The following is a 26,352-nucleotide window of genomic DNA, read 5'->3' as shown; positions in this document are numbered from 1 at the left end:
TAAAATAAGGGATCAAGGTTCATTTGTATTCAATCAAGATTCCTGAATCCTCATTTCTGAGGGAGAAACAGGGCTATTGCTAAAAATATGGAAATTTCCAGAGGAATATTCAATGCATCAGTTCCTAAAAAATGTCATGGATTCCTACTTATATGTTTTCAAAAAAGCAATACCAAATAAATCACCCTCATTGGAAATAAGAAATCAATTATCAGACATTTTATGAATGATGCTAAGTTTCAGCAATAAATTTCCATTGAAACTATGTTTTGTGTGCTACAGAAGTATAATTATTGTGATGAATACGAGGTGATTATTCAGAGATTTTTATCCCAGAGTTTGACCATACATCCAATCAAAGCATCGCATGGCATTTGATGAAAATGGATTAAACTAGCCTATGTTCATAATTTTTATTATTTAATTCTGAAAATTTTTATCCATGAATAAATCAAATGCTGAACTAATAGAAATGTCAGCTTCAAATTTATTCAGTACTCAGATAGTATGATGGCATAAAATGTATTTGATCAATTTAAGCTTGACACTGGCAATTGTATCATGCTCTCATTTTTTAGGCAATACCATACTTGCATAAATGATAAGAAAAAATATTCGCAATATTGGAGAGCCTGCTTAATGCATCATGACTTTATTTATTGAGAAATTTAAAATAAAAAGAATATTGTTTCCTTGGTAAATGCAGTGATCTATTATTTGAATTAATTCCAATTTAGTACATCATAACTAATGATTTATGATACCTATAAAATATTCATGACCTATGTATTTTTTCTCTCTGCAGTCCACCTCCAGATATGGAGATTTCAGAACCAAGAAGATCAAGAAGGGACATGTCTCCACAAGGCAGAAAAAGATCTGGAATGATGTCTAGGGATAAACTTATTAGTTATCAAGCTCCCGGTTACAGGGTAAGAAAATCTATGTTTTATAAATGAATAGTAAATTTGGATAGTGTTTCACATCAACCTTCAAATACTATGAACATAGACCTTGTACACTTATCATGCCCAAATTTTATTGTTCTAAGTTGGGTATTTCAATATGTAATGTGGTGACTCCAATGTTATTTGCATTAATTTGAATTTTGTTTCCCAATGGAACTAAATATGGATAACATTAAATTGTTGTATCCGACTGGTCAGAAAAAGCATCTATGGACAGAAATATGTTCCTGTCATGAATGATCTGATTAAACATACTTTTCACCCTATCCTTTATATGTTCCTCTGTTATCCTTCCTTGCCCAACCTCCTTTATAGCTCAAAATGGTGCAAACAATTCTATGTTCTACCAAGAAACTAGCATTCTTCATGCAAAAAAAAAACCATAGGCACAAATATTTTGATTTGGTATGCAAAAAGGTACAAAATGAACTATCAGCATACCTTTATGTTGATACATAAAATTCATGAACTCTCATTTCTGTTATTGTTATTCTGATGAATGTATTGTACCTCATAGATTTAATATTAAGTTCAATAATGAATGCAAACTAATATCAAGTACCTTTTTGTTTCTGTTTGATGCAGGGGGATCATAGCACAGTTTCCATGGAAATGTCCACGGGAGGTAGTAGGCAGAGGTCACATTCTGCAGCTCCGACTGACTCTCCTAGCCTTCACTCTAGAAGTAGATCAAAAAGCCCACGAAGAATATCAGACCATAGCCATAGGAGTTTATCTCCACCAGAGGGCAGGTGAGTAAAATGGAACAAATTTTCACACTTTGTACACTTGTCACCATGCATTTTATTGTATGATATCACAAAGTAATAAGTGCCTCCATTGATATTGTTTGAATTCACCACCATAACAACTCATATAGTGGGTTTTAAGCATACCGGGACTAGCCACGGTGATAACTTTACGGGAGTCGCCCACAATGCACAAATTGTGCGAAAAGTCCACGGAGAAAAAATCATTCGCCTTGGCTGGGATTCGAACCCGGAAACCGGGAGATCCGAGTTCGATTACCGGCCAAGGTGAATGATTTTTGAGCATTTCCATGAAAATGCCAACTTTTTCTCACAATTTGAAATTTATGCTGGAAATATTTTATCTTTATAAAGCAACAGCTAATTGATTGAATTTCAAGAAATTAATGTTTGAAATATTATTCAGAGCCTTGCTAAAAGTTTTCAAACTATACTTCGATTCATAGAGTTTTGAAGATGTTTAAAATCATTACACTTAAGACGGTGACCTGGCAGTAATTCCGTCACATGTTAATTATGGGCTTATTTAGAAGGTATTTCGGTAATTAATTTTGTTTCTGTACATTAAATTACCTTCATAAATGTTTTTTGATCATGCACAGTTAAAATTTTAACAATTTTTTTATATTTTACAATTCAATCGAAATATCGTATTGCATAATTTTCTCTAACGGTAATTCCGTCACAAATGGAATTGCCCTTTTTCTCTGTGGATTTTTCGCACAACTCCTATAGCTAATATAGCAGTGGATGAGGGAGGATATGACCGAAGAACCAACCGAGTCGTTTCAAAATAGGACAGGAACTTACTTTATCCTCACAAAAAAGAAAAATCACATCCATTAACACACTAAAAGAATCATTAAATGCGACTGGCAATAACATTCAGCGAATATCAATTCATATAAAACCTTTCGTACATTTGGGTGTATTTTGGGTTGCAGCATCGGCAGGATAGTAGTTCCAAACGGAAATGACGATTACTTTTCTCAAAATCCTTTCTACCATATAGCCTATGAAGGACTAGTAGGCAGTATATTAATTTCTAATTAAACATAATTTACTAAAATATAAAGGCTTCCACTTTTAGTTGTGGTTTCATTCCTTAGAAAAAGTACAGTGAAATGTGGGTGGAAGGGCCTGCAGGATACTATAAATAAAATAATCACTGGAGACATCAATGATTATTAATCATAGTCACTATGAGTGGTTCGCTGGTGAGCTGAAGAAAGTTAAGGAATAGTTCACATTTATCTCCTTTTCACATTTATCTCCTTTTCACATTGCCCATTTATTCAACGGGTATTCATGCAAAAGATACCAGTCTCTAAGCTATACTGCCCATTGTCTCTAGCCCTATTGCCTAAAGACTTATCCCCCACTCACATTGCTGCAAACTTGCAGTTCCCAGCTCAGTGTCACTGGATACAGGGGATGGGACCCAAGAAAAGTGTTAAGTGTCAGCTTGTTCTAGAGCTTCCAAGCGTGGAAATGCAAGTCAGCGTGGATCCTCACAGTAACAAAATAACAATGAATATTTTCTTCCCTGTTTAATATCACAGCAAAACGTGAAAGTTAGCTTCCTTAAAATATTAGTTTCATTATAAAAATATCATTATAGGCTAAAAATTGTGGAAGACGTTTGTTATCGTAGGTTTTTGATAAGTGGGTGGCAGCATCAACAGGATACTAACTCCTCTATCGGGATGGAGAAAAATCGCTATGAAAAGTGTCTAAAATAAGAGCACACCATCATCAGAACGGCTTACACCAAGATGATAATAATTTTCATGCGATACTTTATCAGTTTCTCCGAGTTATTTCAGGCAATAGCGCATGTCAGACCAGGAGATATGTGTGCTGCATACCTCCATGCTGGCAGGAGATCAATTTATTTGCCAGCAATGTCAAATTATTATAATTGACTAATTATTTCAACGGAAGATCATCAAGGTTATAATAGTCAAATATTTGTAAATCTAATGAAGGATTAATCTAGAGACAAAAAATATACTTTCCTTTTTTATCCAAATGGAAGCATCACACAGAGGAATTTTGGTATTCATCCCAAAACAAAAGTCATTCATTTATGTCTGGAGAGATTTGGTGGAACAGCAATACACTCAATGAGTAGAACATGGTAGGTCTGTACTGGCTACAATTCTATGATAGGCAGACCTGATAGTGACACATTATTGTTGAAACATATGTACTCTGTCTCTATGTAATGAAACTGTGGGCAGTGCAAAACTGCTAAGATTTACAAATATGTACCACCATGTTCTGACCTAAATTATTCACAGATTTTCACCTTAAGAAAATGAATAAATGTTTTCTGTAATCATCTTCTTCATATTAAAACATATTGTTCCCATGAATATTGGAAAAAAATGTTGTTTACTTGGCAAAGCAAATCATCATCAGTATCATATTTGTCATAGACATAGTTTTTTGTTGTACCCATGTAATTCAAGGTATTTAATAGAGATTACGTCAATGTCTTTGTCTGTGATATGAGTATGCTGTGTGCATGATAAAACACTACATTTCCTGGAGTACCTGAACTCATTAGGTATTCCACTATTCCCTTAGTTATTCCACAATTCCTACCTATTCTATTTCACATTTTCCTCTAATTTCTTGTCCATAACACCCTGTCGAAAATCAAATATCCTAATTTATAATAAATAAATCAACCATTTGTACAACTTCTGTCACCCACTAATCAAAGCATCACCATATTCAAAATCTAAGCATATGTCATTCAGTAATGCCTTCATATTTTTCTGCTTTGAATATGTAGCTTCCACTCCATCCACTTTATCCTATAGCCAACTTTCAGAGTTATATTGAATTAACTGCCCCAGAATTTTTAAATGTACATATATAAAAAAAATGTGTTGTTCTAGCCTCCCTTCCACCCTTCCTATTATTCATGCCTTCATAATGTAATCATCTATGTCAGTGGTTTCCAACCCTTTATGTCTAGCGACCCACCTTTTAATTTTTTCCATTTTCGCGACCCACCCCTATCCCACCCATGATTACACACACACATACAAATACCTATGTATGTGTTGCCAGATCATGCACAAGCACTGTTACGCTATTGTTTTCGTTTCAATGTAATAGGCAAGCATTGCACCAAGATTTTTTGGTAAAAAAATAATAAAAATGACACATACATAAAATTAAAATTATCAGGTGAATCAGTTAAATTTGGCACATTTTCAAGAGCCACGCCGCGACCCACTTAAATTCTACCCGCGACCCACTGGTTGGGAAACACTGATCTATGTAATGCACTTGAGTGGTTTTCCTGAACTGTTATTGAACTTTAAAAATATGCCTATTTCAGAATGCACAGTCCCACTGGAACAGGAGGTTACCCAATCCCCAGGTATTCTTCGCATTCAGCTACTGCCACACCAACCGGTTCTCCCAAGAAGCGCCAATTACCACAAATACCCCATAGGCTGCAAAGAGGCTCAAGAGATTCTAGATCTGCAGCACAAATGGCTTCCGGTGGTCGAGCAGTATCCTTCCTCTATGTGAGTACATAATTTTGCTCTCTATATTCTATAAAATGTTGTAAAAAACATTGTAATTTAGATTTTATAGTCTAATGACAAATAATTTGCATATTTCTACAATAACTGCCTCTTGAATCCATGAAAAAAAACTCTCACTTTAGGAATTTTCACTTACGGTCTTGGCATTCCAAAATTAAGCTCTTTAATTTAAAAATTGTTGCTCATACTCCATAAAAATAGCACATTACAGATACAATAAACTTTCTTTATACTTTTTCATTTTATAATGATTATCATTATGACTTGAATCAGAGATATTATGTGCTATTCACTCACTCCTTTACAAGGATTTTTATAGCAATTTTTAATTTTCTGGTAACATATTTATGAAAAGCCTGAGGTTTTTAGCTTAGTAAATTTAAAAAACTCCATGGAAAAAATTCAACTTATAATTTGACAAAACCCCAAAGTTTTTTATTCATTGTTGTGCCACATTTTTCAAAAATGTGTCATTTTCAGCTCAGCTGACAGGATTTTTTTCCTTTTGCCACTCATATTTGTATCATTCAATATCCACTCATCTAACAAACAATTTTCATGTTGCTATAAAATAGCAATCCATTATCATTAGGGAACACATTTACTAGAAAATTCATAGGAAAATGACAGGTTTTTATTTCATGCTCTAAGACATTCTACTCTTTTATTTCATGATCACTATTTATCACAAATATTTATTTTCAATTTATTATTTTCCATTATTGATTGGCAACATTTTGTAGTCTTTTAGCAAAAATAATTCATTACTTCATTAGAGAAATCATTTGAATATATTGCCATCAAATTAAAAATGCTACATTGAGGCTCATATTTAGATCATTTAAAAATGGCCAAATGGTTCCAATTTACTAGTTACATGGCTCAAACGAACGAAAATATATTTCAATAATATGGATTAAAGTGAGTGAAATGAAGTGAAAATGTATAGGCCCTGGGAAAATGTTCTAATTACCTTAAAACGAGTGCATTATACAAATAAATACATTAAATGTAAGCTATAACAATAGAAAATTTGTCATGATCAGACTTTCTAGAAATTTTATCCAAAAATTAAATGATTATGTACCTACTGGTAGCATTTAAGTATCACATGCATAAATGACCAAGTATCCATTTCTTTCTATTTTCAGGACCTTGAAGAAAGAGCTAGGCATATCAAACAAAGAATGAAGCAGCTTCCAAGTCATCGTAGCACAGGTATCTCTTTCTTCAGTCGCTTAGTACCCATGAACATATGTGTTTCAATAATATCTCTAAAATTAAGGAAAAATAATTTTTTCTAGTTCTTATAAATTATATGATATTATTGCACTGTCATCGAATATGAGTCTGTTTGCAAAATATCAATTCAATTTAAAATCATGAAGTGGGTGGAGAAATATTTTGTAAAATTTTGCCAACCCACAGAGAAAATCAGAGAAATGAAGCTGATTAAAATTAGTTGAAAACAGCTAAAATTTGGAAGTTAAATGGTGTTTTGCAGACTGTGATAAATACACATATGCTTAAATAAATTTGGACAGTAGCATCAATTCTGATTACAAGATCAACCCATTTTTTCCTAAAAGTATGCAATATTCTACTCTCTAAGTTTCTAGTTTCAACAGTCTACTCTTATATTTGACTATGAAATATTTTAGAAGTATCACAGACTAATGTTTCTTATAAATGCTAAGTGGTTGCCCAATAGCAGCAATGAAACTAGTTCAGTGGCCATCATACTTAATGTATATCCTTCTTTATTCCATAGGATGGGATGCCCCATCATTATTAAGTGAGAGAGATATTAGAGAAGGAAACGGAAATAGTAGGCATCATTACCATCACCATTATGGTGGGGCGTTAAGTGACAGCGGAGAGCGTCTTCATGTGAGCACTCGAAATCAACAGTACCACCAGGTAAGTCAATTTCTATTTTGTTCACAACTTTTTTCTCTTAAAATCCTTCAGCTATGAAAATTAGGGTCTATTCTTTCATTTAGAGGTTTAATATGATGTTTGGTTTGGAAGGGTGAAGGTAGAGCTCACCCCTAACTAGCCATTTGAATTTTCACACATTCAGGGTTGCTCCAAGTTGCTTTTCCTAGGCCACCTTGTACTTTGAGGTGCATGTGGGCTTTGAACTCTAGAACCTTCAGTCAGCTGCTAAGCATCCCGCCCATTGGGCTAGTATGTTCCCACATTGGACCTATTATGACTTAGGTATTGGCATTTGAAGGAAACTACCGAAACTTGCACCTTGGTTAAGCTTAGGTTAGGAAGAATAAAGAGGGACTAAGCATTGCCATTCGCCTCCTCTTAACCAAGGGGACCACAATGGCTTAATATCCCATACAATATATGGAGTTCTGTACTCTAAGTATCCTTCATATAACACTCAAATATGGACCAGGCTCCTCAGATCATCCACAACCACCACCACCACTTGACCTCAGCTCAATGGGTTTGGAATCAACACTAACTGCTGGGCCAAAATCATTTGGTCCTTTCTAATAACACCAAATATGTAAACTTACTTTCACCAGTATAGTGTCCTTTATAATAAGCATCACAACATTAATTTCATATGATAAGTGAGGTTACTACTTTTAAAAAACATTTTGAGTGAGATTAATGGAAGGAATAATAATCAACTCTGGTTATGCCACCTCTATGAGGCAGCAATATTAACTGGTGAGGACTAAAACAAAGAAAAATATCATTGGGAAAATAATGTCGGCCAAACCCTGAAATCGAATGTCAGGAACTTAATGAGGGTAGGTAAGCCAACTTTAATGAGGAAATGATACATACAGTCGACAGGGGAGGTGGGATATACATAGTATGATCTTTAGCAGGGAAGGCAAAAAGCAATGCGGTAGCAATTTAAAGTTAAGAAAACAGTCACATATTATAATTTTTCAACTACTTCCTTATTAACCTCCACACACAATCATACTTCAATATGAAGTTCAGGTTGTATTGATTAGGCTACAACTCACTCTGGGCTAGGCTGCAGGCATTTGAATTTTGCAAAATTAGGGTATGGAGGCTAACTCCTTTCCCTGGGCCATCTTGCACAAGGGCTTTTTGCTTATAGTTTGTAAGGAGGACATTAACATTTCAAACTAAACCATTTGATCAGAAGTCAAATACTAAATCCTTCATGCTTTCCAATAAAATATGTAGGTCAAATTTTGGAGGAGAAGAAATTATAGCATTCAAAATTGAGGAGAGAGCTCAAGGAGTTTTTAAAACTGAGAAGGTCATCATGGGGAATACTCATTTGTATTACTGCAGCAAAATTATGCATGCACATGAAATTTTACTTATCTTTAATAACTAATTCATTATCAACTGTCATCAATTCCAATATCTGTTTTTCACAAGTCTTTCCTACTTTTGTATTACCAAATATTTATGTAATCTATCTTTAAATACAATTCTTATTTTCATATAATTTAAAAATATATATTTTTAAGCTACATACAATACCTATACACATAATTTGCTTCATAAATTTCATTCTTTGCCTTCCCCAATAATTGTTTCCTTGAAATTTAAAGAGTACCAGGCATGACTCGGTGCAATTTGCTATTCATATTGAAAATGAACAGTCAAGACTTTGAACGTCCACATAAATTCGTGTGGAGTTCTGAAGGCTAGAGGGTCAGGTTGTACTGGTAAAGGTAGAGTTCACTCTGGGCTAGACCACAGGCCTTTGAATTTCACACATTTAGGGCATAATGGGCTCACTCCTGGGCCATCTCGCATCAAGACTTTTTGTTTGGAGTATCTAAGGGAGTCACATTGACTTGACTTGAATTGAAACAGAATTCCTTCTTGACTGACTGAATGTGAAATGTAAGGAGAAGAGAGTTGATGAAATTCTGTTTCCGTTGCATTCCCCTCTTTGCACCTTCCTCCAAGCCTAACCCCCACCCCCACCTTCACTTCACCTCCCCATCCTGACACACCACCCTTGGTATCCCAAGTTGTATTCAAGGAAGTGATTTTCTCCAGACTTCTTGAAGCAATCTCCCCACCCCTGTCCCCAAGTCAGCGATTCACATTATGGTCATTGACTCCAGCTCCAAAGCCTTAACTCCCTACCACCTAACTCATACCTAAAAATTGGTAATGTGTTATGGCTGGTGTGTGCATAACTGCTGCGTGTACCATTATGTTCGAAACCGTCACGATGGCATGCTACACTGAAATCTAGGTCAGTTTAATAAATTTATATGGAATTACAAATCCCTGGATTTTCATTTTCGATGTGAATAGGACATTGCACCAAGTCATGCCTGAGACAATCTTTTTCATCAAGAGCACCAGTAGTGCAATCACTACAAGCTCTGTTGGCGAATAATTAAAATGCAATGTACCACTACATCAGTAGAACCATATACTAAGTAGGGATGTGCAAGTAGCCCTTTCATTTTTATTCACCGCCCCAAAAACAGAGCATTTAAGGTATTTATAGCGGAGGAATCTAGTAATCAACAACTTAGGATGATCATAAACATCAATCCAATGGAAGGGGGCAACCTACCATGATGGAACTCGACCCCACAACCTTCAGTTTGCAAAGGGAGATCTTTACCCTGCCACCACCAAGGCCGGCCACTTTTTGATAGTGACTCCATTTGAAACTACATACACCCTAGTATACGAGTTGTTTGAACTACGGTAATTTCTGAATCAGGCAATATAATAATGCATGCACCAACATATTCTAATTTTTCCAATCCCCTAGTATATTTTCTATACTGAACACTAGGCCTGATGTAAAAGGGTAAAGATGATGAGGAATGTTGAAGGTAATCGCATCAGAATTAGGACATTAATGAAAATTAATGTCTCTAATATTTCCAATAGGACAATGGAAAAGAAATAACTTCCAGTAATTTGTTGATAGTTTAATTCAGCTATGAATCCAAACTCCAAGGAAGAGCTCAGGGTAGAGGCATTTGTACAATTAAAATAAAGATAAATCAATGTAAGGCTTGATACTATCAAATTCTCATGCAGAAATGCCAATTTTTCAAGTTGTTCAGGCTGCAGGTTTTGATTTTTGCACGTTACAGTATTACTGCCTATTAAAAATTGACTTTTGCTACACTAGTGTGGCTGGAGTGGGCAAATACTTTCTTACCAAAATAGCATGATTTGGGAACCTACCTATCTTTTTGACTAGCCTATTAGGCCAGAGGATCGTCAGTATGTGGGATGGATGCAAGTGACTAGTAGTTGACAAACTCTTGTCATGATTGATGGTCATGGTAGGGCTCCAAGTTGAGGATATAAAAAAGAACTCCATAGGGAACTGCTGTTTTGGCTAATATTATTCTGATGGCAATCTGTTGCTCAAAAACCCTGCTGAGCATATTAAATTAAGGGTTCTAGCAAGAAGGGCAGTCCTGCTTTTTCACAGTCACAGCTTTTGAAAGGCAACCCGATTTGTTCCTGGAACTGCTCTAATCTTTTAAAGGCCTTTGCCGAACGATTGCAATGCAAGAGAATTGACTGAAATTTGTGAGTGATATCAGGAATACCCTCCTTTTTGGCATCTGCAATGACCAACTGCAGAGTGTGGGCAAAACACTGCAGGATAAATTAAGAAGTCTGTGCCAATAATGAAGTATAGGTTTATGTATTATCGGAAATTATATAAAATGGGTACAGTTTCCAATAATGCATGCAGATCTCATAGAGCCATTATGGAAGTGAGTTTATTGTAGATAGCTAATGTATCTGACTTTGATTTACAATTTTGAAGCCTTGGCTTGAGTTGTCGCTTGTCAAGGATATATTGCTTCATTTGATAATGAAAGATGCCCTTCAGGCGAGCCGAGTGGAATTGCAGATGGGGGAGGGGGGGTACCAAGAGAGAGAGACAGAGTGAATTTGACCATGCATAGGTACTGCCTTTACTTGTTACAGGAAACGAATGGGCCACAAGTACTTTAGGCCCAGCACCAAGACAATGTACAAGGTTACTCATTTAGGAAGGATTATCCTGAATGGCTTTCATTGTTTTGCTCTTGAGACTATGTAGCTGCAGAGCCATGCTACTCAATGTGTAATATTTACGCATTCTCTTCGCGTTTGAGTGAAGAAAGTAGGGAAGAGTATAAAAGTATGGTATAAAAAAGTACGAGCAATGTAGTGGTCCACTCAGATTGCTTTGAATATGCTGCCATGTTGGAAGAGGTTCGGCTCCAGAAATTCGCACGCCCAGACAATAAAACGATCTCTCTACATTAAATATGATATTCTTAAATCAGTTTCATAAGAGCGCTTCCTGTTTTCAAATAACTGAAATTAGTGGCCTCAAAGCTCTGAAATTGAAACTACTCAACACTCATAATGATACTTGAAGCACTTGAGACGAGTATCAACCACTTGGTTCAATTTGAATTTTATAGTACTTGCACATCCCTGAAATTAAAAATATTTTTTTTAATACATTAAAAATGTTAAATTTAGATATAACCTCACTCTTGGGGTAGTAATCTTGGTTAAGAGCCATTGCAAGCTTTTGTAAAACACTTGGAAAGTGTCTTCAATCAATGAAAATCATGATCAACCTTTAAATACCCCTTTCTTTATGAACTTGGTTCTGTGCAAAATTTTGGAATTGACATATCCCGTGTTGTTAGGGAACTAAGATTAACAATCCATCTTACAGATGGAGTTATGGTATAAGTTGTGCCATTGGTGATCAAGAAAATTAATTACTCTGAACATAATTTTGTATTCATTCTCTTATATCAAAATTTAGCTTACAAAAGAAATAAATTCTTGCTCATGAAATTTTTGGCACTTCTGTCTAAAATTAAATTGAAGGGGTCAGGTTAAAAGAGCACCAAGCATCATCTCTAATCTTTTGAGATATTCCCATTTTAAAATTTGGTTAAATCCATAAATCTTTTTAATTATTTAATAACCAATTTCAACACGTCAGTATTAAGTCTATGTATTTAAATGTTAAATCACATGATAAGTTTAATTCCAGCTAAACTGATGCGGCTCCTGTATTTTTTTTTGCCAATCAAGTTTGGCCAAAAATGATATTTGGCACTCTTTTAATCTTTTTTTTTTTAATTAAAAAAAATTTTTTTTAACCCTTCAATTCAAGTCAACTTCAACCAAATTAGGAAGGAGCAGAACAATTTTATGTTTAAGCCCCAGAAATGAAAGGGTTAATGTTATTTTGCCATCCCACTGCAAATATAATGTTATAAATTGTTGCTCACATTGCTTGCACCCTAAACTTTTCCTATTTGCTATAACCCAGCCTCCTGTAGTGCTAGCATAAACAACAAGCCTTTCATTTTATTAGGTATCCCATGGGAGTAGTGCCCCACATCACCACTCAGGATCTTCCTCTTCCCATCACCATGGTGCCGTGACCCACCACACCCACCCACATCCCAGTCACCATTCTCATCATCACCCCACACTCCGAGCAGGACATGGGCTCTCCCCAGACAAAGACCTGGGAGATTTTGGGGACAGTGACATAGAGAGTGTTGTGAGCGTCACAAGCAGTGCCTTTTCAACGCAGTCAGAGCGACCAAGAGGATCAAGAGGGATGGGGTGAGTAATTGAGTCGCTTTCTCATTTCTCATTCTATAATCTGATGGTGACAAGCTTGAATCCCTACAACACCATGTTAAAGAAATGAAAATTATCAACATAGCGCTGACTTTGGTATCCCAAAGTGGGCAACCCATAGCATTACAGTGTGGCACGAATTGTACCATTGAAAAAAAATTTGGGGGTTATCAAAAAATTGAGGGAAATTTTAAATGTGTACCACATGTATTCTTTTGGGAGGCAAGGATAAAGCAAATGGGTGATTTCTATGGATTTAAATCCCCATTAAATGCTTAGGAGATGCATTTTTCTGCTAGCCCCATGCATACGAACCCTCACAAAATGCAGTCCTTCCACAGGGGAACAAAATGTTTTTCTGGCTATGCCTTTGGTGGAGGGAAGGATTTGTTGCTCTTGTGGGGGAGGAATACACCATTAGCATTGGGGAGGAAGGGAATGTAAACCCATGGAGTAAATTCACAGGTTTTAATAATGACTCATGCATTGATAATACCTGCAGAACTATTGAAACATGTGATGTTTATAAAAGAATCTGCGAAAAATGGCTAAGTTGATTATTTTCATTTCAATATTTTGTTGCAATATTGATCATTTCTACATGAATTCATGTAAGCAGTGACTAATTAGAAAATGAACGAGAAAAAGTAGAGGGAATAGCCTCTAATTAGTGGCAAACCTAGGAGCCAGAAAAAAGAAATATGTCTTACTCCTGAAACAAGTGTTTGATATCATTATAATTTCACACTTTGAGAAAAATTATAAAATAATGATAGTATGTATCTATATGTATTGATATGTATAAGTTCCTGGGTTTGCTCCTGTGTCACATCCACGAGAGCTGGGAATATTCAAATTATTAACATATGAGACTTTTTGTTTGCTTAAGCTAATTATGTATATACGTCAAGTAAATTTTATATGATGCACCTAAATGTACATTATAGAAGTAATTTTGGGAACCAAATCTAAAAATGACCTCTGAATCTTTCCATCACATCAGGATTCAGCAAACTTTTTGCCCTTGGGAATTTTTTCAAAATAAGAGCATAACTCTGACAGCTCTAATGATCTATTGCATTTATAATCTATTATCATCATCTTTGATATAAGTTTAATTCAGGGTAGGCAAGAGATAGTACCACCCAAAAATTGTCAACCCCTACATTTGGTTACTCCAAATATTTTGTGTTCATATTGCAGGCATTTTTTTCTGGGATAAATTGAGAATTTTATCAGTAACTTTTTCATGAAAATGCCTTTCCAGCCTTTATAAGCTTTATGATTCAGAAAAATTCAGCAGAGAAGCCACATGTTTAAGGGAGGTATTTTCAATCTTCTTAGTCCTAGACTCCATTAGTGCAAAGATGAAAGTACTGTTCACAACCAATAATGCAATTTTTAAGTAGTCTCCTCAATCAAAATTAATTTTTAAAAGCTGAGAAAGATATTTTTTCGATGTGATAGAATTTCGTCAGATAGAAGTTTTTGCTGAGGTTCAGTCGACTCTTGTCAGGTAAGCACGTCAACAGAACATGCATCATTTTCATGAGCAGTACAAACTTTTCTTTCTTTCATTTTCTTTTCATTCCTTGTTTATTGGAGAAAAAATATCTTGTCTCATTGATAGAAATATAATTTGAGGGGGGAAGGGTAATTTAAAACTGGATAATTAGTTTGTTTTGATAAATACTTTTGTATTGTGAGGAACACTGTGTAAAAGCCTTAAAAATGTTTACAAGCAGGGGTGAGATGTAAAATCCTGATATAACGCCACACTAGTACTGAGGCTGTTTGTAGATTTGAGTTCAGCTCCCCAAATTTCTCTAAAAAAATGTATTGTTAAGTGAAATTCTCCTCTCCTTTCCATTTAGTTCACCAGAGTTTTTCATAAACTAAATACTTTGTACCATTAATTTAATTTTTTCCATCCGGGGACAAAAATAGGTCATTTCTTACCAGAGTACTTCTTTAGTAAATACTGAAGTGAGAAGCAAGAAGTGTACATGATTTTATGACAAAGCATGTTTCTTCCCTGAATTCATTTAAGGGTACATATTAAGGAATGTCCAAAAATATGTGCAAGAGTACATTTCCATGATTTTGGCAATTACTGAGTTCAAAGTTAGGAAAAAGTCATTTGGTGGGATGGATAAGCATGTATATCTGTGTCACTCATTGAATTTCATGAGGTGTAGCTTTTTTTAAGAGTATTTTATGACTTTTGGGAGATTTATGAAATTTACACATGTTGAAGTGATTGATTTGCACAGAGAATGGTGAGGCAAGCCTGATTATTTTATTCTGAGCAATTTCCTTGATATTGGTAAGTCTAGTACATAATTCTGTTTGATCAATGATTTTGACCACAAAACCCATCATGTACTTCATAATGAAATATGCATATGAGGTTGTTGGATCAATGCAATTTTGGCCATCAGTTCGAAGAATCGGATCATTGTGTAACACAGAATAATCGAAACACATAATTCTAAGCTCTGAACAAGATGGGACTGAGAAAATTGCCATCAGAGTGGGGATGCACATACAATTGGTGATTATTAATGGCAATGACAATAGCGAATTGAGTCCTTGTCAACTTATAAATGTATTTCGTTTATGTATGCACTATGCCAAATAAATAATTTAGATTATATTTCTATAAATGTAAATTAATTTTTATAATTACATAGAAAATCAGTACTTTAGGATCGTAGTTGATTTGCCATGAGTGACTCTTGGTTACTTCCCAGGAATATTGGTTTCCAATAGTAAAAATTTCATATGCAACTATAAGGTGTTGTAGAAATTTAAATATAGTGCATAAATCATATTTTGACTGTTTCCGATGACATTTGTTTGCCCATGCTCAGTGGAGAAGTTTGAGACTTTTATCATTGGAGTGCCTTCTCATCTTGAGACTTTTTAAGTCTTTTTTTCTTAGTGTGCAGTTTCTGTAATTTGTTTGTATTTATGTAAAATTGACTTCCTCATGTGAGGAACACTTACATCGCCATCATATTGACCTAATAAATTGTTCATAGAGAAATTTTTATATCTGCTATCTGATAAATAATCTAAATTGAACTAATAAATCTTGGCCATGGGGAATTTAACATATATTTTTTCAGGCGCTTCTACATTTGGTGTGCATACTATATATGCTATCAGCATTCCAGAAAAAAAGCAGTCAGTAACATTTGCTTCGTTATCATGTTAAGGATTTGAAAATCTCTTGATTCATTAAAGTAATGGAGAGGAATGATTTTCAATCAAAGACAAAGGTGTCAAAGCATTCAGAATGAGTTGAGGTTTGAACAATGTTTATCTCACAAATACCTTGCAAAAAAAAAGTCCATCAATAGATTCATTTGTAAGGTGTTGTCAAATCTGAAGAGCATACCATCGGAAGAACATAACTTTAAACAATGCCTCATGACCTTAAACTAGAGATGTGCGAATAGTATCCGCGAATACTGGAATACCTCGAATACTAGAAAGTATTCGGTATTCGAGGTCTCGAATAATTATGCTAAATGTACGCTCTCGAATACTACGAATACTTTGAATTTCGCTCCGTATACTGTCGCACACTGTCGTTGGTAGTTGACTCGGAAAATTGTAAAGAACTCTAGTCGTTTAGTGCATGCAGCGCCGTTTTAGGCAAGTTGACGAACTACATCAAATTTGCGGATTAGAGCGGTGAAAAGAGTTCGACGTGGGGAACCAAAAATGATTGGGTGAAAAAATCCAAAAATCCCCGGTTTCCCCCACTAGGAAAACCTCAGTGCCATAGGATAGCAACCTTAGGGCATTTCCCACGATCCCCAATCCCCCTCCATTCAGTACTCGCCTCACCCACTCTCCCTTTCCCCTTCTCCGAAATCAAACAAAAAGGTCCAAGTTCGCTCAGGGATTGTATTAGGAAGACCTTAGCTTCAAAAAAAATATCAAGTTACACGAGAACAATAAAAACGTATTTCACGCCCTCTCCCCTTTTCTCACCCACTGACCTTTTTCTGCCTACCTGCTACAAAGTTCCCCATTTCTGGAGGTCAACTGCGGCATGAGTACCGTGGGATAGTTACATTATCGCATTTCCCAAGATCTGCTATCCCCCTCCATTCAGCACTAGCCCCCCCTCTGAGGCTTTCCTCTTCTTTGAAATAAAAAAAAGGTCACAGCTCGCGCAGGGATCATATTACGAAGACCTTAGCTTCGAAAAAATACCAAGTTACACGAGAACAATAGAAATGTGTTTCGTGCCCCCCCTTTTCTCTCCCACTGACCTTTTTCAGCCTACCTGCTTCAAATTTCCCAGTTTCTGGAGGTCAACTGCTGCATGAATCACCTATTAGCCCAAAAGGTGTCTAACAATGACTTTCGGCAATTGATATTACACCTTTATTGGATTGAAATATTAGTAATATGAGCGTAATTTAAAAAAGAATAAGACCAAACGCGATGCATTTCTGACTTCATTTAAGCATTTTACGCGAGGAAATAAATATCAAAATACGACGGAGACTTAGCATTCTGGCGAGACTCGATATGAGCAGCAGAGCTTCTAGGAAGTTGATGCGGTATTTTTTTCCGAAAACATATATCAAGTTACAATTTATGAGTTGTGCTATAAATCTCTATTGCTAAAGTCACAGACGAAGGGATATTTTCTCAGGATATTTGGTTTCTCCCTGCTAGCAATTTGAATTCATCTTCTTATCTCGTGAGAACTTCAAAAGATGGACTGAAAATAATTGAAGAAAATCCGATGGAGAAGCGCGTGTATTTTGCAAAACACCTCAGATTGTCTGCTAGCACTTGACAGCAGGAGTGGGGGTAAAGCGAGCTACCTGTTGAAAATAAGAAGTTGAATGAAGCAGAGTATCAAATGAGCATGCCGCTGAAGTGGCATTTGGTAGATAAGAATGTATACATCAGACAGAAATCCATCATAGCAGTGTAAATGCCGAGACGGCATGCAATCATTTTTCGCGAGGTAGTGTGTCTCCTTAGAATATTTGAAAGAGATGTTAGTTGAATCAACTATACGCCCAATTGTTTCCATAACATTAAAATATTCCATTAATCAGCTAAATTCCTGTTCGAATCCTTTGAAGGAAATCAAACTTATTCCCCATTATCTTGTGTTCCCTGCTGCATAGGCAACCGATTTAAATATGCCCGCATTCATCGTTTAGTATTCGAGGTATTTGAATATTCAAGCAATGATTTAATATTCGAATTCGATATTCGAGTTGGAGAAATCTGCTATTCCACCCATTTCTACCTTAAACCAAAAGAATTGGTGCAGTTCTAATCTTCTATTGCTTTTATTTTGTCTTTGTAATCAAATTTTATTTGATTTTTCATTTCATTCAAAGTGAGTTTTTTTTTCATTGGGTTATTTTGCTTTCAAACCAGATTAACAATTATGTAGTCATGTTTTAAAATCAATGTTCCTTAATTTAAAACCATTTTGCATAAATAATGGATTTTAATTTTAAAATTGAAACCTATTTGCAATGGCTTACTACCTTTGATTGTTATGTTCATCATATGTTGCCTGAATGATGGTTTTTAATTCATTAATGTAAAATGGCCACTCATTCATTTTTTGTTTATAATATTTTGCCTTCATAATGGATTTAAGTTCAAAATATGTATGCCATGCCTTTGGAATGGCTCTCCGCAAAGTAAATCTATAAAAAAAGATATTCCTTCAGTAAATGCATATTTGTTTCTTAAATTATTGTTCACAGTACTGATGATCTTATTTAATTTACTCATGACATCATTTTGATTTCTACTAAATTTTTATCTTAATCACCATTCTCATATTTTCTTAATATTTTATTGTGTAACTGATAAAATTTAATGACTAATATTTTGATTTAAAATTAAAAACAAATTTAATTGAAACATTTTCCATGACTGGCATACTTAAAAATAGTTTCGAAATATATATTCTTTAAAAATCAGTATTATTAGGGTTTGATAAAACCGAGATGCTGTACTAGAACGGCTGCAATGGGTGATTTTCATTAATTAGATGCTGACTCCCAGGACCTCTTGAAATGGGAACTTATTTCCAGACTCAGCAACACTGGTAATGCATGCGCTGCATGTCTTCGAGATGGGAGCATCAGAGAAAAGGTTCACCATATCACTTCCGTTCCAACAGTGGCGCAATCTCCAACATACCCCGAGACAACTTCACTGCATCGCCACAGCAGTAGCCTCCCAAGTGATTGGGACCACCTCCACCACCGTGATCCCTCCCCCACCGTATTAGCTCGTGTGGATTGCTTGCTTCATAGCAGCCCCGACTCCGAAATGCCTCCCTCTATCCCAAATAGCAGGAATTCCTCTTTGCGTAGAAACCCGCTGAGCCGCAGTGCTACAGCAGATCCTGCGCTTTATTCCGTTACCCATAACAACTGCCCTTCTGAAACCGAGAGCTGTCACAGTGGTCCATGCTATTACGGCTACGACAGTGAAAACAGCTGTGCTGAGACGGAAATCCATGTCTCAGACCGTAGTTTTGATAGCTGGGGAACAATGGGTAATGTTGATGAGGAGGAAGAAGGTTTGGTGGAGGATGATGCCTTGAAATCTGCCCAAGAAACAGGCGAGAGGAACAGTGAACCTCGACGATCGAGAAGAAGATCGATCAGTGAACAGCCGAGAAGATCCAGCTTAAGGAAGAAGGGCACGTCCAGTGGGAAAAGACTCAAGGGTGACAATGAGGACTCCAAGGAGGAAGGGGAAGAGGATCCTGATGATGAAGTTGCTGTGCCTCCCGATATACCCATGAAGAAAAGGGATTCACTCAAGGAGATCATATGCGAGGCACGTGAAGAGCTGACGAAGGAGAGGCGAGGGAATCCACTCGGGGGCGAGGCTCGATCAGACTTGGAGGACGAGGATCACTGTGAGGATGGCGAACGCATCGATCCGTACACGCCGGAGGACATGAGAAGAGGAAGTTTCTCAAGCAAGGGGTCGAGAAAGGGAAAACGGGGATCGGGGGTTGGGGAGGAGATGTCTGAAAACACAAATGACTGTAGGCACAATAAATTCAGTGGGGGAGACAACGTGGATGGTAGAGACTCCCCCAGTGATAACCAAGACTCTGCTTCCAATGTAGAGAAATGTTCTTCAAAGCACAAAAAGCGTTCCCCATCTAGAAATCGTAGAAAAAGCACCAATGCTTCCTCCCTTTCTCCTCCTGCTAGTCCACAATCCAGTACGGCAATGGTATGCATAAATGATAAGCTTGAGTATTATGAGTATGAACCTGGTAGCGACCATGAAGCGAATGCCAATGGTAGCAACCAGGAAGCTGATGCTAATGCTGATGAGCAAGATGCTAATGTTGATAACCAAGATGCTAATGGTAGTGACCAAGATGCTAATGGTAGTGATCAAGATGCTAATCGTAGAACCTCTGTCTCTTCCCCCACACAATGTAGTGAGTATGGCTCCCGGGGGGTGACAAGCCATGGTGCACCCCAGGGTGTGACAAAAAGGGGCCAGTTTGCCCGAAGTCTCTCCAATGCAGACGTCCCAGCCGATGAAAAAGCTGGTGAGTACATGTATCCTTCTTTTACAAAAAAAACACCTTTTTCATAGCTGTATTTGTCTATTTAAGTATACCGGGACTAGCCACGGTGATAACTTTAACGGAGTCACCCGCAATGCACAAATTGTGTGAAAAATCCACAGAGGAAAAATCATTTGCCTTAACTGAGATTCGAACCTGGATCCCTCGATTTCCGGCCGAGTGCTTTAGCCAGTTAAGCTACCGAGGCGTCAATCTCCCCTGTGGAAATTTATGGACTATACCGGACAAGGTGGTACGGACTGCTTAGCATATTATGCGACTAGCAGTCCATGCGACTAGCGACTATTATGCGACTAGCAGTCGGAAATCGAGGGATCCGGGTTCGAATCCCGGTCAAGGCAAATGATTTTTCCTCTGTGGATTTTTCACACAATGTATTTGTCTAAATGTAGCCTAAAATGTGAATCAAACATTTCCTGAGTCCTGTTAATACTATTTAGCAAGCATAGACAAAGATATACATACACTCTTAGTGAGTATTCTAGCCCATTGGCCCCTTAAAATTAGTTGATGTGCTGATAAGGAGGGAAAAATTGTAAACCTTTCATAATAATGATATGCTAATTATTTTTTTATGAATTCACGATTTCCTAGAGGTGATTGTAGATGGTTGCATCCTCTAACTAACAATAAGATCCTCCACCACTTTTTCCACCAAGAGCCACCCAACGCATGCATGTGTGGTTGACTACGGAAATTAACTAATGGAACCTTTGGACAAACCCTGCATATAATAATTAGTACCATTAACACTTTAACAGGAGATGGGGCAGGGGTTCAATAAACCAGTAAAATTCTTCAAATTTATGGTTTGATATTCAAACAAAGCAAAGGATTTGAGATTGGACTCTTCACTAATTAATTTTCATATTTACAATGGAACACTATACCACACAGGGTATTATATTATGTATAAGTATTTCATTCAACATTACTTCAATTATTAAAATATTAATCAAGATTTAAAGGCTCATGAAACGGAATATTAATTTATAAAATCATGAAATGAACAAATTGTTGTCCCAGCCACGCATTATTAGAAACATATTGGAAAACATATATGCTGAAATGTAATCCAAACCTAAGCTGAAATCAAAATGTACTGTACATATTACTTTAGCAATTATTTCAATTAAAACATTCTGTTCCAGCCCAAAAAATATTCAGATAGCATTCCTGCAGCTGAGATCAGTATGCCCATATTTTTAACAATAAGGTATTTAAGTTCAAGCAAAACTCTTGCATAAAAAATTGTTTCCTATCAGTTTTTGGCGATACTTCCAAAAAAATACATTTAAGTCCAGCATTTTAATGTAATAAATGCAAATTGGCAGATATTGCAATATTTTTTTAATCTAATAAAGTGGAATGATGAAGAAGTATGAACCATCACTACTCAGGCAAAAAAATCTGTACTCTAAATAAGCTAAAGCTATACTCTAACTGCACTTAATATCTGGACTGGGAATGCACTTCAGACTGCACTTAATTGAAACAATACAGCACAGTTGCCATAGTACAGTAAAGTACAGTTACCAAAGCACAGTCAGAGTGCAGTGGCCACAGCACAGTCACAGTGCAGTGGCCATAGCACGGTCAGAGTGCAGTGGCCACAGCACAGTCATAGTGCAGTGGCCATAGCACGGTCAGAGTGCAGTCGCCTCAGCACAGTCAGAGTGCAGTCACCACAGTACAGTCTAAGTGATTTCTTTGGGTCTTCTTCCGTTTTATCCATGGCTCTATGAAAAATCACCAACATTCCAGCTGGCTTCATCAGATCCACTGAAGTAGCGATGCAGATTTGGCCAGACTGATATTTATGTCCAACCGTCTTTGTCTTTGACACTTCAATGAACACAAAGAAGCTGACTGGAAGTTTGACTAAATTTCATCCAAAGCCATGGATAAACTCTGAAGAAGACCCAAAAAACTAGCTGGAAAAGGGAATGATCTAAACCCTGTTTTGATATTGGATACAAATGACATGAAAGCCAATTCAGATATAAAATCATTTAATATAAAATGTGATATCTTACAATGAAATTCAATAATACATGGTGAATTTTACATGGTGTTTCATTGTATATGTATACATATACATTTCATGTATACATCAGAGGGTGCTTGAACATTGAAATTAAGGCTAAAAATTTTTAATTGGATACATAATTTGACTATGAAATGGCAATGACCTGATATTAAGAATCATGAGGTGATTTAAAAATGTTTAAAATTTAATTTAAATTAATCATATGGGTTTCAACATCACTATGACTTGGAAGTCATTTTCATTTTCACAGAAACTCATTCTAATGCCTTTTACAGGTGATGGAAGCCTTAGTGACACAGCTGTGGGGCATCTCCATGGTTTAGAAAGCACAAGGAGAAAAATGGCAAGCAATACAAAGCCTAGCCAGTTTATAGGACTGAATAAAAAGAGTAATTCGACGTCACAACTTTCTGCCACAGGTAAGATAGGTTTAAGCTTTTCCCAAGCGTTTCTACGTTCTTCTGTAAAGACTTAATACAATTTTTGAAGTTTTTCCATAATGCATCGGTCTGAATATTTTTGATCTAGTAATAGCTTCATAGAATAGATACTCAAACAAACCACTATCACTAGTTTGCTATCTTGATTATTCCTAAGGATATCTTAACATCCCTTTTGCTTGATTGGTCTTATAGAAATATTTGATGCCAATGAATTTGAAAACAAAAAGGGCATTTAGCATTTGGTCCCCATATAGAGTATTTTAATGCTTTACCTAGCGTGTAGGACCTGCTCTTATTAAGCTTAATGAAATAAAATGCCCCATTATTCTGTACTTGTGGCTGCACAGATAACTAAAAAGTTTTTGAGAATTTCTAAAGTTGAGTAGAAAGAGGCTTGGTTGATATCTTAAGTTTATTGTTTACCAAAAGAACATAATAATTAAATTGCTAATATAATTTTTCCAAGAGTGTTTTGAAAATGATAGCTTGAAAAGGTTACCTAAAGTAAACCTAATAAAATTAAAAGTAGACATTAAAATTGCTGTTGTTGATGTTGTTGTTGTTGTGTTGTTGTTGATGATCTATACCCTTACCTTCCTGTAACTCCATATTTTATGAACACTTTTTCGTTTCCTCTAACCTAACGTATTGTATGTTTTTTGTATACACAGTCAAGAAGTTGAAGGGCAAGGGGGGACAAAGTAAGTTTATTAAGTGAAAAAACACCAACTGATATATATACCTATATATATATATATAAATACTTTAGCACTTGGAAATCACCCATTGTGTAAATCCTCTTTACTTATTTGATGTTTTTTAATCTACGAGTTTTCCAGTTGTATGATTTAGTAGTATGAGAAGATTTTTGTAGAGTTCTTTGCTAGGACTTTTCTTAATGATTATTCATGTTGGTGTCATACGGTACCTGGTGTGCGTTTCTTCCCCTCACCTTACCTTTAGTTACGTTTACGTAATAATATGTATAATTACACATGCATTATTTTTCAGTTGTAGTGGAAATATTAATTATTTATAGAAGTGTACTTTTAAAATTGAGCATGATTCAATCTGGCATTTTATATGTTGCAAGAATTCAATATGTGTTCTTTTTAATAAATCTAGCTTTGATTAATCTTCTCCATATATCTCTTTATCATCTTAAGTCATTAATCAAATCCTGTGGCTTAGTATAGAACTTTTTTAACTGTTCCTCTATAAAGTAGACAACTATTATTAAAGCCTTTAACTTTTGCGGCCCATCTCAACTTTGTTTTAAATGATTGCTTGTGTCTTAATGATCAAATTGGAGTTTTCTAACGATAAATGAAAGATTTTTTCTCCATGTCTTTTAATATTTCTATTTAGCAATGTGTTCCATGTTACAAATATGAGTAGTTTAGTGCCACATTTAAGTGTTTATAGTTAAGTGTGATGAAAAAAAGAGATTATAATTAACATTATTTCCCCCTTCAATCATCCCATTCTCATTTGAAAAAAAATACTATCATCATTCTTCATCTAATACGGTTTCCACTAACTTAATATATTATGTCTGTGTGTGTCCTTTTACCATGGCCAGGCCGGAAGCGTAGGTTAGGGTTTGGCCGAAAAGGCAAAACTTCCTTTACCGTCCATAGAAGCGAGGAAGTGTTGCCTGAGGACGTGAGGCATCTGGTCAAACAGGGCTCGAGCGTCTCAAGCGACGGGGAGGGCTCCCAAGATGGCGACAGGTTCGGTTGTGACACCCCCTATTATTCACTTGACACCAGATACACAATAATGAAAAAACAACTATCACCTTGCCATGACTCCAATGCAGACAGAAATCATTCATACTGACATCCAAAATGCTCTCATCCTTTACAAATATGCTTCCCTGCACAGCTTCACAACGTATTGATTTGGCTAACTACCATCACCCTTAGAAAATTCCATCTTTACTTATTATTAACAGTACTGATATATTTCTTTTGCTACAGTGAATTTTATGGTTTATGGTTTTGTTAGGTTATTTAGCATTACTTTTGTTCATCCATTACCCTTAGTTCTTTCTCCCTTATTAATAATTAATTGCATCCAAACCTCACTTTTATATCACCTTTCAAGAAGTGACTGAAAACTTGAGCACTCTGCTTGAAATTCATATCTTAACTATATTTCTGCCTTAATAAAGAGTTAATTTTTATGATGGATGATCACTTTCCATTTCCCACCAATTCAATTCCATGAAACAGCAATGAAAGCAGCAAAGTTTTTAGCTCTTTAAATGTCTTCCTTTGTGGCAAAAGAAGTGAGTTTCTTTTTGAACAAAATAAATTATTTAATGAAGTAAATTATTTATCATTATAACATTCAATTATGAGTTATTCTTTGCAGACAGTAAATAATTTTGAAAGATAAAATCATGTCCTAATCATGAAATATTTATTGAGAAACTTCACTTCAAGGACTAATTATTCAACATTTTCTTTCATTTGTGAATCAGCATATTGTACAAGCAGGAATGTTCTATAGCCCTTTCAAATATAATGATTAATTTTATGTCCTGTAATTTTTATTTGTGAAAATCCAAAATTGACTTACTTATTTAACCCTTTCCTTATGATATTTTGCATCGTAAGTTGACTGAAATAGCTTCCAATGACAATTGACTATCCTACAGTTATGACGAAAATGACACAAATAAAGGACTTTTTCTTCTATTCCTTAAATGTATGAGATGGTTTGAACTCGGCACATGCTAGTATGCAGCATGATAATAAAGAAATTTTTTCTATTGTCTGATTGGGTCAAAGGTAAATTGTATGTTGAGATGTTTGCGAAAGAATGAGCAGAATGGTGTGCCATAATTTGGCAATTATTTGTGCTGGGAGCGGGTCGGGTATGTTTAATGCATTTCCAATGCATCCTGGATGTGTTATCCATGACAACATGGTAAAAAACCGGTAACATATTATTCTTCCTTATCATCCTTCATTATTCTATCCCCCTACATAGCAGTAGATTCATTTTGTTGTAGTGGCGTGTAGAATGGCTTTTTGGCTCCGAGTTAATGACAGTGTTTTGGTGCGTCCTTGCAGCCATGGTATGCAGTCTGCTTTTGTGAATGTTTGGGTCATATATATAGTTTTTTTTTTTTGAAAACCCAATTTGGTTAGTTTTATTTTAGAAAAGTCTGTAGTGTCTGAGATGGGCATCTTTTGTAATCATGGTTTATACTTATTAAAAAAAAAGGGGAGTTTATCCTCTTCTTGATTTTTCTGCATTTAGAATTCTATTCCATATTATTCAGGATT

The 26,352-nt window shown here is 35.8% G+C and overlaps 1 protein-coding gene and 1 long non-coding RNA gene across 6 annotated transcripts in view; one reads left to right on the top strand and one right to left on the bottom strand.

Annotated features, from left to right (window-relative positions):
• Positions 1-26,352, bottom strand: part of LOC124160633 — a 62,844-nt gene that overhangs the window by 15,363 nt on the left and 21,129 nt on the right. For both annotated transcript variants that reach the window (XR_006865214.1, XR_006865213.1), the window contains one exon: positions 1,531-1,647. This is a non-coding gene — a long non-coding RNA (uncharacterized LOC124160633). The remainder of the gene's footprint in view (positions 1-1,530; positions 1,648-26,352) is intronic.
• Positions 1-26,352, top strand: part of LOC124160631 (regulating synaptic membrane exocytosis protein 2) — a 512,636-nt gene that overhangs the window by 471,161 nt on the left and 15,123 nt on the right. For 2 of the 4 annotated variants that reach the window (XM_046536542.1, XM_046536540.1), the window contains exons 9-18: positions 806-932; positions 1,554-1,720; positions 5,097-5,289; positions 6,462-6,528; positions 7,082-7,230; positions 12,659-12,915; positions 19,029-20,521; positions 22,886-23,029; positions 23,725-23,754; positions 24,636-24,786. In XM_046536542.1, the coding sequence (XP_046392498.1) occupies positions 806-932; positions 1,554-1,720; positions 5,097-5,289; positions 6,462-6,528; positions 7,082-7,230; positions 12,659-12,915; positions 19,029-20,521; positions 22,886-23,029; positions 23,725-23,754; positions 24,636-24,786 (2,778 nt within the window). The remainder of the gene's footprint in view (positions 1-805; positions 933-1,553; positions 1,721-5,096; positions 5,290-6,461; positions 6,529-7,081; positions 7,231-12,658; positions 12,916-19,028; positions 20,522-22,885; positions 23,030-23,724; positions 23,755-24,635; positions 24,787-26,352) is intronic. The other 2 variants (XM_046536543.1, XM_046536541.1) reach the window with 2 other exon arrangements.

This window comes from Ischnura elegans, chromosome 6 (genome assembly GCF_921293095.1).
Source record: "Ischnura elegans chromosome 6, ioIscEleg1.1, whole genome shotgun sequence".
NCBI classification, from domain to species: Eukaryota; Metazoa; Arthropoda; class Insecta; order Odonata; family Coenagrionidae; genus Ischnura; species Ischnura elegans.
The sequence above is the reverse complement of the archived record's forward strand: the minus strand, read 5'-3'. Positions and strand labels throughout refer to the sequence as shown.